At 38.2% G+C, this 15,431-nt stretch overlaps 1 protein-coding gene across 1 annotated transcript; it reads right to left on the reverse strand.

The window, feature by feature from the left end:
* Positions 1-140: 140 nt before the first annotated feature.
* LOC140153505 (uncharacterized) lies at positions 141-11,598 on the reverse strand. The gene is made up of 3 exons (XM_072176273.1): positions 11,497-11,598; positions 6,492-7,026; positions 141-5,889 (listed from the first exon to the last, which is right to left on the reverse strand). The coding sequence occupies exons 2-3, from the start codon at positions 6,920-6,922 to the stop codon at positions 4,383-4,385; spliced, it is 1,938 nt and encodes a 645-aa protein (XP_072032374.1). The 5' UTR covers positions 6,923-7,026; positions 11,497-11,598; the 3' UTR covers positions 141-4,382.
* Positions 11,599-15,431: the final 3,833 nt, after the last annotated feature.

Below are 15,431 nucleotides of genomic sequence, written 5' to 3' on the forward strand. Positions count from 1 at the left end.
CAAGAGCGAGCATGAAACCGGGATAAACCAAGTGCACATGAGTCCTTGGGCCACGCCGTACTACTTCACATGAACACACAATCATAGTAAAACATACACAAGGGTGATACATCAGTGCACACACACCTCGCTATACAATGTAGATATAACATAACATAATTTATTTTCCACATATGCAAAGTACAATAAAATCACAAGAAATCTATAGTACATTACTGAAAACATAGTGGAGGAGAACTGAGAAATAAGCCAAAGGCCTGTCAAGTCCCAGACTCCATTTACTCTAACATTTTGTAATCTAAAATAAGAGAGTCCTCATAAGAACATTTAAAAGTTAAGATTTCTGGAGTTTTTAACATGATTTGGGATATTGTTCCAAATCTTTACACCCTGGTAGCAAATAGATTTGTTGCCAATTTCAAGCTTATTATTTGGATATTCAAAGTCAGCAGCATATCTAGTGTTATAATTATGATTATCTGCATTAGTTGTAAACATATTGTTAAATGCTGGTGGCAACAAGTTGTTGCAGTATTTATACATGAATGTGCCAAAATTAAGTTTACATAAGTCAAAAATTTTGAGTTGGTTATATTTGATAAACAGTGGATTTGAATGACTTCTGTACTCACTATTACTAACTGCCCGTAGAGCACGTTTTTGTAATATGTGAAGTTTATTTTTACCAACACTGCCTGCACTACTCCAGGCAGTAATACCATAGTTAATTATGTGAAAGGACCAGTGTATTATAAAGGGTTACAAGTGCTGTTTCAGGAAGATATATTTTGACCAATACTACTTGAACATTTTTTTGAAAGTTCATCAATATGATTTTTCCAAGTCAGATTTTGATCGATAGTAACACCTAAGAATTTAAATGCATTGACATGATTTATTTCTGTGTTATCAAGTGAAAGTTTTAATTTGTCATTAACTTGATTAGTTTTATTACGAGTTCCAAATAGCATATAACTTGTTTTTTTAAGATTAAGAGAAAGTTTATTTGACATAAACCATGTGCTTAATTTACTTAGACCATTACTCATAATATTATTAAGTGTTTCAATATTTTGATGTGTTATAAAAGCACTTGTGTCATCTGCATAGAGAATAAATGATAATTCAGGAACAGAATTTGGAATGTCATTTACATATATTATGATACCTAGAGGTCTTAGAATTGAACCTTGTGGCATTCCAGAATTGGTTTTGTTGCAGATGTATGGCTGTTGTAATCAACAAACTGTTTTCTATTAGTGAGGTAATTTTTGAACCAATCCAAGACAGTACCTCAAATTCCATAATGTGCCATTTTATCCAAGAGGATATCATGCTTTATAGTGTCAAATGCCTTGGAAAGGTCCAAAAATACACCAGCAGTTGTTTGATTATCATTTGCAGCATGTACAACGACGCTGTGTGGTGAAAAACATACCCTTTTAGACGTTTTTCTTGGACATGGGTGCGTAAGCAAGTCAAGTAGTGAGTGACCCCCCCCCAGGGGTGCCAACTGCCATTATGTATCCTTGAGGGGCACCATTATGTATCCTTATTAGCCCTGGGTGCCATAACCCCTAGCCACTGCACAACTAAAATAGTAAATATCCACAACTCAATATATTGGACAGGTCTGCCTATCTTCATCTAGTCTACTGTAGTAGACCCTTTTCATTTATAATCACTGTTATTTGACCTTCCCCCTCTGACCACGGATACCATGGAAGCGCCATCTGTGCTGTTCTGAGCCAATAGCTAAATCTTCAAGTTGAGGGCTCACTTCGAAAACTGCTCCCCGCCGAGAACTGCCACCCCAGGAGGAGCGGTTCTCGGCTGGGAGCCACCAACGTTAAAGATTAAAAGCTATGCTGTTGGATCAGAATAGGAAAGATGGCGTTTCCCATGCATGAACAGAGAGGGGACAACAGATAACAGTGATGATAAATGAAAAGAGTCTACTACAGTAGACTAATCTTCATCTATCACATGGTAGAGGATAGTAAAAACAATAAATTCATATCGTCTATTCTCTATCCATTCTCTTTTTAATACCAAAATGCAAAAATATGATTTTGATGATTTTTTTTTATTTCTTAACTCAACGAATCAGTGATATAGTCTGGGCCTTACGTCATTTGGTGAGAAGTTCATGTTTATTTGTTTGTTCCACTGAAATCCAATCTACATCAGTGACATGCACTTCATTAGTGGCTTAAGCGCTTCATAAATGTTTCTTTATTATTATTATTATTATTATTATTATCATTATTATTATATTAAAAAATCAACATGGTCCGATGCGAGGCGAGTTCGCTACGTAAGGCTGTGAACTAATAGTGCCTGTAAGATATCACTTGTCATTATTCCACAATCTTTTGGATCTTTCCTTTCTGCAGAAATTGGATATTCTACTACTTCTGTGTCATCTTCCTGTAGTTTTCTTTCATTATGACCTTCCTCCTCTGTATCAAATTCCTGTTTCCACACCAGTTTTGTTTCAATATGACCATGCTTCTCGGTAGCAAATGCCTGTTTCCATATATCGGTATGATCATGCTGTTCCTCCATTTTCACCTCTTTCCTTTGATTTAACTGCTCCATTGTTTCAGCAGAGTTTTGCTGTTCTTTTGTCTTGACTTGGCTTAATTTGCTTTTATTCTTTCGCTTTTCTTTGCGTTTCCTTTTTAGCCGGAGTTTCTTGTTGCCTGCTTCTGTATTGCCATCTTGTGAGTCTTTCGGTGCTACCTTTCCAGGTTTGTTATGTGTCTTCTGATGATCTTTCACTCTCCAGCGGGTAGCGAACCCTTTCCCACAAGTGAAACACTTAAATGGTCTGGTGTGATTTTTGATATGTGCTTGCAAGGCACCAGCAGTTGCACATATTTTATTACAGATGTCACAAACATTGGGATTATCTTTGGTATCGTCACCTTCTTATGAACATTCAGCATCTCGCGGTGCGAAACTTGTTACCGCATTCTGCGCATCTGCACGGCAGCTCTCCTGTGTGGATTCTCACGTGTCTTTTCCATGTTTGCAACAACGTAAATGATTTATCGCAAAATTTACATGTGTATGGTGTCTCTTTGGTGTGGCCGCATGTGACCGGTCAACGTATTGCCTGCTTCAGTGTTGCCATCTTGTGAGTCTTTCGGTGCTACCTTTTCAGGTTTGTTATGGGTCTTCTGATGACGTTTCAATTTCCAGCGGTCAATGAACCCTTTCCCACAAGTGAAACACATGAATGGTCTGGTGTGATATTTCATATGTGCTCGCAAGGCACCAGCAGTTGCACATATTTTATTACAGATGTCACAAACATTGGTATTATCCAGGCTTTCATTGGTATTATCCCGGCTTTCAGGTTTGTTATGCGTTTCTTTGGTGTGGCTTCGCATGTGACCGGTCAACGTATTGCCTGCTTCAGTGTTGCCATCTTCTGAGTCTTCCGGTGCTACCTTTTCAGGTTTGTTATGCGTCTTCTGATGATCTTTCACTCTCCAGCGGGTAGCGAACCCTTTCCCACAAGTGAAACACATGAATGGTCTGGTGTGATTTTTGATATGTGCTTGCAAGGCACCAGCAGTTGCACATATTTTATTACAGATGTCACAAACATTGGGATTATCTTGGGTATGCGTCACCTTCTTATGAACATTCAGCATCTCCGCGGTGCGAAACTTGTTACCGCATTCTGCGCATCTGTACGGCAGCTCTCCTGTGTGGATTCTCACGTGTCTTTTCCATGTTTGCAACAACGTAAATGATTTATCGCAAAATTTACATGTGTATGGTGTCTCTTTGGTGTGGCTTCTCAAGTGATACGTCAAGCGTAACTCTGGATACAAACCGAGCTCCACAATATGTGCAAAGATGTGGCCTGTGGTTTGTATGTTTAGCTGCGATGTGTACGCGTAAGCCACTGCTAGTGCCAAAACCTTGTTTACATGTTGTGCATTGAAATGGCTTTACCGTAGAATGAACAGCCATTTCATGGATTTTTAAACATGCCTTACTCACGTATGTTTTACCACATGCAACACATAAACATGCAAATGGGTTTCCATTTTCAGAATGAACTGCCATGATGTGGTTTTTCAGTGTCGTTTTTTCCGAGTAGCTTTTGTCACATTTTTCACAAGGAAAACGTTCTGGTGGTGTCGGTCCATGTTTCCGACGATTATGGGCCAAAAGGGAGTCCCGTCTTCTAAAACTAGACCCACATTGGGCACAAACTAATGATTTGGGAGCCTCGTTTCTGGTGCGTTTATAATCCTTGTCCAAGCAATTGTGTTTCTTAAAACTTTTCTCATGCTTAAATCCCATATCACACCATTGACATGTGTAGAGTACAATATCACTATGTTTCCTTTTGTGAAGCTTCAGAATATATTTCGATTGACAATGTTTCCGCATTCATCACATTTATATCTGCCATCATGCCACGCCATGTGTGCCCGCAGAGTTGTCTTAAACGAGAACAGTTTGTCACACTTGGTACATGAGTAGGGCTGTAGTCCAAAGTGACTTCTAACATGTTCTGGTAAACTTCTTTGCCTGCATTTGAAGAATGTATCACATATGGGACAATTGTGTGGGTTTGGATGAGTTTTGTCTTCTTTAATGTGCTCTATTAGTTTGGTCAGATCTGTGAAGATCTTGTGACATGGTTCACACGGATAGAGCTTGTCCGATGTGTGCGAGATTTGAAGTATTTTCGTCGTATCCATAGATTTCTTTTGTTGATGTGAAGCACACGCCTCTTCCTTTGTTGCTGTATGAATTCTGTTGTCACTTTTTGAGGTACTTTGAACATTAGATGTTACCATTTCCTTTCTCTTCGCGTCATTATGCGACTCTTTGTGAAGTTTCAGAATATACTTTGATTGACAATGTTGGCCGCATTCATCACATTTATATTTGCCATCATGCCACGCCATGTGTGCTCTCAGAGTTGTCTTAAATGTAAACCGTTTGTCGCACCTAGTACATGAGTATGGTTGAATCTTGTAGTGACTTATAACATGTTCTGGTATACTGGAACTGCTTTTGAAGACTTTATCACATATGGGACAATTGTTCGGTTTTTGGTGAGTTTTGTCTTCTTTAATGTGCTCTATTAGTTTAGTCAGATCTGTGAAGGACTTGTGACATTGTTCACATGGATAGGGCTTGTCTGACGTGTGAGAATCTTTATGAATTTCCATCGTAGCTTCATCCTGAAAACATTCCCTGCAGATCGGACATTGGCGCCGTCTTTCCTCGGAAACCACATCAGTTTCTTTAGAAACCACACCGCTTTCCTTAGAAACCACGCCCCTTATCTTAGAAACCACACTCCTTTCCTTAGGAAGTACACCCTTTTGTTGCTTTGAAGAAGATGCTTCTTCCATTTTGATTTTATGAACTTTGTTGTCACTTTTTGATGAACAATTTGGACTGGAAGAATTAGTTCCCTTTTTCTCTGTAAAAGCAGTAGATACTTGTTTCTTATTCTTAGAGGAGTTTTTAGTTTTAGTACCACCTTGTGTACCAATCTCAACTTTGTTCATGTGCATTTTGGTATGGTGCCTGATCAATCGATTGGGGTTCGAAAAAGACCGCTTGCAAGAAATACAAATGTACTGAAACTGACCGCCTCCTACTGTTGACTCGCTACTGACCGGAGTCGGATCAATATTGTTTCTATTTTCTGTGGGCTCTTCTTTGACATGAATGGTACTAGTTGTATCTGTTGCATCATCGGAAGAGGGCTTAGATTTTGTGGATATGAATTCATGTCCTGTTGTAATACAGTTTCTTTGGTCTTTGTCATTGCATTGATTTGCTGTGGTGCCAGCTTCCTCGAAATTCTTGCCAGATGTTCTTCCATAATCTTTGGGCTGCTCACTGTAAAAAACAAACCAAGATGATTTCAAACAAGTTAGCATGCTGTTTAAAGTGACATTGACAAGATGCAAGAACTCTCCCAAAACATTTTGGTATAATTCTCGACCACATTAAATCTTTTCAAAACCAACTTGTAAACTCTTTGTTGTTTTAATTTTGTGATATACACAAAGCCAAAAAAGAAACTTATAATTTTTCACAAGGTCATATCTTAAAATCCTATTCATCAAAATGAACCAAAATTACACACAGGACCACTACTCTAAACACATGTCAGTAACCAAGCAGTTGTCTAATTACGAAACTTCATTTAGATTCTTCCAATTTTGTTGGCGAGAATCTTTGCCTGGTACATATGGGTAGAGGGACCCTCTGAGGGAGTATGAATTTCAAATGGAATTAACACATTAGGCAGCTCCATTTGAAACTCACTCTCCCTCAGGGGAAGATTCAGGTTGAATCATTCTCAGAGGGTGAATGAAATTCAAATGGAGCTTCCCAATGTGCTCATTAAATTAGAAATTCCCCTGTGGAAGATATTTCCAAAATCTTCCAGAGGGGTAGTGTGCATTTTCAATGGAATAGCCCATATTGTGTCTTACCTTTCAGTCTGTTTATCACAATTGGTCCCCTGACACTCTGTGGCATGCTTTCTGAGACTGGTCTCACTTGCACAACTGACACCACATAACACACACTTGAAGGAATCTGATAACTTGCATTCATCATGTTTAGAATCAAGAGGTGTGTGAGTACTGTTGGACGATATATGGTGTGTCCTTTCATGGCTTCGCAGTAAAGAATCATCTTCAAAAGTTTCTCCGCATCTATGACACATGTTGGAGACAACGCCTGCATGAACTTTTACGACATGCTCCGTGAAGAGCTTTGTGTTTGGAAAAAAGGCATCACAGTGAGAACATTTAAAATTGACATTTTGAAAGTGAACATCAATAGTCCCATCTGCTCTGGGGTCTATTGTGTAGTCATGTTTGGCCTTAAACTGTTTTGATGAAATAAGATTTGATGACATATTGCTGCTTGAAAATTTTACACAGAAATAGTCACAGATGCTTTGTTTTCCATGGATCTGAAGTCTGTTGTAGTGTGTGCACAATGCCAAGTTGGTCACAGATTCTGTAAAAATAAAGAAAGTTACAAAATAGTTTAAAAACTACCTGATAGTGATCTTTGCTGCCATTTTGGTCAACTTGTGCGTTCTACTCGCTAGTTACATACATGAATCAAATCCATGGGTTCCTACAGTCACCCATGGAAAACAGGGTACCGTACTGAAAACCAGTACTGTACATCATGTTCATATGGGCCAAGAGTGGGTTTGTTTACATTGCACAGTAATTCCCTCAGAATAGTCAATACAGATTTCAAACAGATATAACTTACCTCATATCTGTTTTAGTTGCCCTTAGGGGGTTGGCATTTTCTTCGGAAGGGGGGGTCACTCCCAAATATGTCGGTGACCGGAGTCTATTTTTTCTGACCCACCCCCCTCCTATCGTGGTCAAACAAATTTTATGACCCCCATCTTGGGTCGAAAAATTTTATGACCCCCCCTTTCCACTTATAGACTCAAGACAAATTATAGGCCTACATTATTGTCGCAACTAAGGCGTGGAGCGCGCCAAAACCTAAGAGTGAAGAAAGTGTGTGAAGCGCGTTAAAATTGTTATCGTAAGTGTAAAGAAGGCGCGCAGGGCGCGTAAAAATTATGCATAGATTGTACGCACATTTCGATTGCAAAGTTAAATAATGCACGCGCAGCATGCGAAAATTTTGAGTCACCAGCCCTACAAATTTTGAACGTTTGAGGACTTGTTCTCAAGTTGTAGGTACTCCCATAGGATGCCTCCTGGGTAGACATGTTCACATTCCTTATTATAGAGGGCGACATTCAATCCAAAAAGTTTGGACCACAGCAGCTCAAAGTCAATGGCTTAACTGTGTAATCCCCATAGGGAAATACAAAAATTTGAAATTTGGACACCAGAAACTTGACGACGCAGTATAAAAAGTGCCGGTACTTTATCCTTGATATAGAAGTCAGCATGCAGTGAAAGTTAGATTTCATAAAATAAAATCGCCTTTGTGTAAAATGGATCGCCGTGGTGAAAAATGATGCATTATATGGCAAGCCACATCATTCATAAATGCGAGTTTTGCCCGCTATACTGGTCGAGGAGCCCGCTATACTGGTCGAGGAGCACGCTATACTGGTCGAGGAGCACGCTATACTGGTCGAGCAGCACCTTATACTGGTCGAGTTTCACCACGGCGAACGGCGAGTTTCACAACGCCGAACAGCGAGTTTTCACCACGCCGAACGGCGAGTTTTCACCACGCCGAACGGCGAGTTTTTCTGACGTCGATCTAAAATATTCACGTAGTATAATAATAATAGGCCTACACGTAGTATAATAATGTTTAAAAACAATTTTGCAATATGAAGGCAATATCGTGTTTTACAACCCACTGTTTTTGGCTCCAAAGTTGGACTCACTAGCTTACTGAAAATTGGTCGCTCTATGAAAAATGACAGGCCCTACATGTAGGGCTTATATATCAGGTGTTGGCCATTGAAAATGTGACTGAAGTTCTGTTTAATGTGTAAAAATGGAAAATAAATTGGAAATATCATAAATGAATTTAAAGGAAAATTGTCCTGTGTTTTATTTTAAAGGTTCTGATCTCTTTTCTTTTTCGTATTAGGCCTATAAATTAACGTAAAAATGTGCCCGCTCTTTTCTAGTTACCGGTATTCCTCTTATCATTCTTGACCAGATAGCTTGTGATTTTGTGGCCCTTTAAGTATTTCTTTATTTTGGTTTTATGTGTAGGCCTATATAACATCATATAATATCATCATATAGGCCTACATTTCACTTTTTTATGATTTTTCATTATTTTATTTTTAATTCTTAATTGTGTGCATCCTCTCTGATATGGTCTAAATGTTTATTACACAATAAAAAGTGCTTGTCAGGAATGTGCTTTGAATTATTGAAGGAAAACAAATTTTTTGGGAAAACTGGATTTTTCTTTTTTGAAAAGAAAAATAGACTCTTTTAATTTTTGGATTAAAAAAAATAGGCGTAATATCATATAGGCCTATTATGGGTCGGCCCTGCACATTAGGATCGGTCGGTGGAGTAGGCCCTACAAGTAGCCTACAACCAAACATTTTTTGTGGTCTTTGAATGCGGCTTTCCTTGTAATGCTGCAGTACTATCGGGAAATAAAGTAGGAAAATATATGAGACTAAAACCCATTGAGACTAAAACCATGATGCACATCCCGTATACATGTGAGTACCGGGGGTGTTTAAAGGGCAAAAAGAGTGCGCACGAAAAATGAACACATTTCAGAGAATACCGGTTGACACTTAACCCGATCTTCAATAAATAACATTAATAAATAACCTGACTGATTGAATTTGCAACTAACATTGAATTAGGGGTTCATTCATAGGATTTCGGGCATGATCGCTTAAACACTCGTATACTGAATTAACGTTTGTCTGGGGTTCATACAACATTCTGAACATTGTTCAAGTAGCAATACAAATACATGCGGCGTGTAGGCCACATAAAACTAGCAAATCGTGGATCGCGTTAATTGGGTTAAAACTCTGCGTGGCGCAGCTTGTTTAAATGCCCTGTGTAGGCTTAACGGCTTAAGTCCAATCAGAAGCGAGAGCAAGAGAACCCGCTTTTAAAACTTCCGGGCACATTGCTTCGTTTTATAAGAGATATAGGCCTACTAGTACCGAAAAAACTAGATAAAAGACCCACCCCCGAAAAAAGTTTACCAAAATTGTTTTTAAACATTATTATAATCCTACATGTAGGCCTATATAGTATTTTTTCGTGAACTATAAGTATTTTAGATCGGCGTCAGAAAAACTCGCGCCGATTAGGCGTTGTGAAACTTCGACCAGTATAGCGTGCTGCTCGACCAGTATAGCGTGCTGCTCGCCCAGTATAGCGTGCACCTCGACCAGTATAGCGGGCTCCTCGACCAGTATAGCGGGCAAAACTCGCATTTATGAATGATGTGGCTTGCCATAGCATTACATGCTTTTTTGTACAGTAAGTCATTGTAAGGCATTGTCAATGATGGTCGCAGAAAAGTGCAGTTTTTTAAAAACAGACATTTGCCCATAACCCGCTAATTTTGACCTACAGACATGGTTGACCCCTCATTTTTTAAGTTAAATAATCACCTTTTTAAACAAAATAATTTAGATGTGAAATATCCTACTTGAAAATTTTGTGAACATGCCTATCCTGGGTTTTATTTTGGCAAGTTTGCATTAGTATATATAGTAAAATACTCACTTTAGAAACCTGTGTCACTGATGTCATATGTGATTGCTCAACTTATTCTACGCATTAGCTTTTGTTCAAAGAAATATTTTAAAAGATGATTTTTGAGTGATTTTTATGAGCAGCGAAAAGTCCAGTCACTCCATGGCTATGGTGATGAATCATTGAATGCACGGGGGGTACACATAATTATTGCACCACCCCTAAATCGCGGCGGCACATACACATGTACACATAGCTCCTTGGACTCACGGTCGGAGCTGTGAGTTTCAATTATTGGAACTACAGAGACAGTTAGTTGATACCACTTTCCGCATGTACCTACCTGTTCAGAAATTAATCCTGTTTTAGTGAACGCTCCCATTTTTACTCATCTAGCGGGGACCAGCGCTTCGCACAATTTCAATTAGCCCAAGGTACCGTACTCATAGGGTATATTGCTGATCCATTAATTATCCTTTTCTGGTGCATTGTGGGATAGAAAAGGGAGCAAATTAGCGATCGATTTGCCCCCTTTTCAATCCCACAATGCACCAGAAAAGGATAATTAATGGATCAGCAATATACCCTATAGACACAGACTTTAAGGTACATATTTCGAGGTGCATAACAAACACCAAATTGGTGTCATAACAAACACCAAATTGGTGTCGATGACCTGACATGCATGCATTCTTTTGTCGAGAGTTCACATGGTCTTTCAATTTGTGCCGAGTGTCCTTGGCAGACATGACTATGCTTCAGTGGTCATGAAAGGATTCAATAGATAACCTCTGCCCCACTAATCCCCAGCTATTGTCTGAAATTGCACCTCGGAAGATATATTATAACAACTCAGTCCCTCAAATGATAGTCATATAACGACCAAAGATAAATGACTGACTATCATTGAGGACTGAGTTCCGCAGTCTACCGTACTCACACTTCCGTCACTACGATTTTCACTGTCCTTCTCCGTATGGTGAGGAAGGAACAACTATAATATTTACAGTAATTTCTTGGCCAAAACTGGAACATGCTCGTTGCGTCCATGTAGCGTACTAAGCTTATCGCGGATCCACTAGCGTTTATAGTGTTCCAATTTGGCCAAGAAATTACTGTAATATAGGGCCATGATGTTTCGGGCTAGACTACAATGTATGATTTAAGTTTTAAGATCACTTTTTTTAGTTAAGCTTAAAATTTTGATCGTCTTTTTTTTAACACTAACAAGGTATTACATGCATTAATAATGTCTCCATACAAAATCTCTTTGAACACTTACTGTGTTTAATACAATAAACCAATAAATAAGCGTATATCAGTCAGCAAAGTCAATAAATAATCCATGAAAACAACCCAGACCTTGGAACTACGGGGCTATGGATATCGGATGTGGAAATTGGAAATCTCATCAGTGTTGCCAAAACTTTTCAGCACCAAGGCGCGGCGCATTGACTCGCCAGGCCGCGGTAAACGATTCTCAAGTAGCCCAATTTTTAAGCTTCCAAAAAAGCGCCCAATACCGAATATTTGGGCGGATCTACCCGAATTTAGAACGCAAAACACCCAATTGGGCGGAAAAGCACTTGACTTTAAAACTTCCGGTACTTGCTGGGAAGTTACTGACCGATCAATAAATGGTCACAAAACCCATTGTAATTTCAATTTGGAGCTTCAAAGACTCAAAACCTTTATAAATCGGCTAAATTGAAAGGAAAATACATCAAATTAGGTGCCGCGGCCTGAGACTGTCCAAAGTAGCCCAATTTTAGACAAGTAGCGGCATGCTTTTTTGAGTAGCGGCAAGTGATCGCCAAGTAGCCCAATTGTGCGCCTAAGGCGCGGCGTTGGCATCACTGAATCTCATGTATAGCACCATAATAAAGCAAACTTTTAATATTAATGAAATGACGTCATGCATATTTATTTGAAGAGCCAGGAAACGGTAAATATTACTAAAAGTTGGGCAAAAAAAAATCGTTTTCTCCTTTTGACCTGCAAAAAATGCTACCTTCTCCTTTCAGCTTTCCAGAAAAGTCCCCCCCCTCAATTTTACCCTTAATAATATATCGTAGGCATATTTACTTATTTCTTTCAACAATTGTTTGATATAAAATTAGATTGATTGAGCCCATCTTTATTGGTCGAGCTATGAATATTGGATGAGACGTAGTCCCGGGGGGTTCACTTCCATTGTGGCCTGTACATCATCCGCGATAATCAACTTTTGAAAAGCACCCTAAACAAGGATTTAACCCTTGGCTAAAACGATACCCTAAACAGGGATTTTATTCCTTGCATCAAATTTCATACCCTAAATTTCATTTCCGCGTATTTGGCAATTGCAATTTTGATACCCTTTTTTCCAATTTTTCATGTTTTTGACACCCTAAACACGTTACGCGCGTATCGTGCATATCCACGAAAAACTACCCTTTTTACGCGTTTTCATTATCGCGGATGGTGTACAGGCCACAATGGGAGTGACCCCCCCGGGGACGTAGTAGAGTCCAATATTTTAAAATTCATAGCGAGAACAATAAATATTGGGCACAAAGCATCCAATTTTATCATTATTATGTGTTGGATCCAATATTTTCACACACTTGGATCCAAAATTACTTTTGTACCAAATTGCTGCAAAGTACCCCAAACTCGACTGACCCAAAAATGCCGCACATCTTCAACCGGGTAGACATCCACACTCCAGGCCCACATTCATTTTACTTACCTAGACTAAATACACCCCCCCCATCTCAGGTTGAAAATTTTCAAATGTATGAACTCCCTATGGCTTAATTGAAAAGAATGCATGACCAGCTCATTAAAACTTTTGATTGTCAGTTTAACTGCAATTTTGACCAATAATTTTCATTATTATGTTTTCAGGGTTATTTAGGAGTTAAGAAAACCTAATAATGATAATATTGGATGGCTTATTTTGCATGATAATACAAATTCGTCATACAAATATCGAACTCGCCGTTGGCTCGTCCGATATTTTTATGATTCATCCGATATGTTATGGTATCATATGATGCTCAGCCATCCAATATTATATCAATGACATTATAGTCAACTCACAAGCCCTTAGACTACCCCGTAGTCCACTTGCCCATTGTGCATACTTTGGATATTGTATTTAAGCTTAAAACTCTGATTTAATTAATGTGTGCACAATTGATAGATTTTCACATCTGATCTTTTCAGTCACCCTACTCCCTCTGTTTGTTAGCTTCCCAAGTGGACTACTGACATTGGATTGCGGTTTACATGCTTAACACGGCTGTCTATGAGCTTCTATGGATGAGATTGTCGGAAATCTGGCCTACTAAAATTGGCGATGATGTAATTCAACTTTAAATGGATCTGGCTTGTGATTGGTCGCCCAGATCTCGTTATGGTTTAAATCCTCCGGGTACCTGTCATTACCATTAATAACTACATGGTACACAAGTATGTGGCCTACGCCGCCTTTGTGTTGTGTAATTGCATGAACGCGTCAGTAAGTCAATGAGCGCGTCTTGTATTTGCTTGCGGTTAAATTTGATTGATAAACAAGTATGATTGACAGTGTGAGTGTTAGGGACTTTGCCTGTTCAAAATCACGTTTTTAATTGAATGTCAATAGTCTATTTTTAACCTGGAATTTCGCGATTAATAAACTGGCAGATTCTAAAATCAGAATTGTTCAGTACTGAAGTGCCAATACAATTATGACATTATGATATGTTGCATTCAATAATATAAGCCACTTTACTTTTACTGTCACTAATATAATTATATTAACTTTTTCATAACAATTTTATACTAGTATTTTGATGTATTAAATATCAGTATAATTTCGAGTTCAACTGAATGCTTTCATCATGATTAACATGCTTTTATTTATCAAAAATAGACTATGGCATAGTCTAACAAGCCCTGTGATAATTTTATGACCCACCTCTCATTTGTGTGAGAAAAAAATATACCCCTCCCCCACATATTTGGCAATCCTATTCCAAAGAAATGACAACCCCTTAACAAATATATTCTGCACATAAAACTCATACAGATCACAAATTAAACAAGGTTGGACTCATATAATATATTGATTTTATTTCACAGATATGATAATTATATAAAGTATAAATTCATCATCTAAAATTTGATGATATAATACAGCATGGACACAACTTCAGTAAGCCTATACAGCCCTTTTTAAACGGGCGCGCACCCCTGGAATCAAAAAAAAAGAGAAGAGAAATTGGAGAAAAAGAGAAGAGAAACACCTGTGTGCATGTGATTTTGAAATTAATCTCATAATTTTATTTGACCATTTCCACTTTTAAAAAAAAGCAAATTTAAAGCAATAATGTGTGATTTGCACTAAGAATAGATTCCTACATGTATTTAAATGTTTGTTTTCACTGATCACATTTATCCACTTTTAATTTTGAGCCAAACAAATGAGGTATAACGAAGAAAATTGCAATTTCATGCCAGCGCCTACAATGCGTGTACTACGCTCAGGTCGCTCGCCGATCGTAACATGTAATACTGCACAGAGGATCGTACACACATATGCCGACTTCCACGGGAGATGTTAGCAAGCAATCGATCGATGAACTCTGAATAAAACCGGGTTGATCCGGTTTTAATATAAAAAGTTAAATATTTACAGCACCTCTTAGTCTTAGTCTTTTACATGGTTAGTACACCACTGGGCATTACAATTATGCAAAAAGTAGAAATCCGAATAAAATTGAGGGCGTCGCTGTGAAGCAAATCACACATTATGGCTTTAAGGCACGCTTCGAGCGAATTTGTTCCATTTTAGCATCAATATGTTATATTTACATGTTTCATGATACTTTCTTAGCTCACCAAGTAATTCGCCCTGGCTGAAATTTGATACACTTTTGATACACCACTTTTGATACGTATGAAAAATGTATGAAATAAAAGGCTTTGAATTGGAACCCTCATTTCATACACTTTTAGGTATCAAAACTGTATCAAATTAACATTGCATACACATTTTATACATATCAAAAGTGTATCAAATGCCAAGATAATGTATCAAAAAAGTATCAAATGAAATGTATCCTTTCATTACATACATATTTGATACATAATTATATCAAAAGTGTATCAAATAAGTAACTGTATCAAATCAGGGTTCCAATTTAAACTGTATCAAATTAGCGTTCAAATTTTTATCCTTTCATTTCA

This window comes from Amphiura filiformis, chromosome 5, assembly GCF_039555335.1.
Source record: "Amphiura filiformis chromosome 5, Afil_fr2py, whole genome shotgun sequence".
Lineage (NCBI taxonomy): Eukaryota > Metazoa > Echinodermata > Ophiuroidea > Amphilepidida > Amphiuridae > Amphiura > Amphiura filiformis.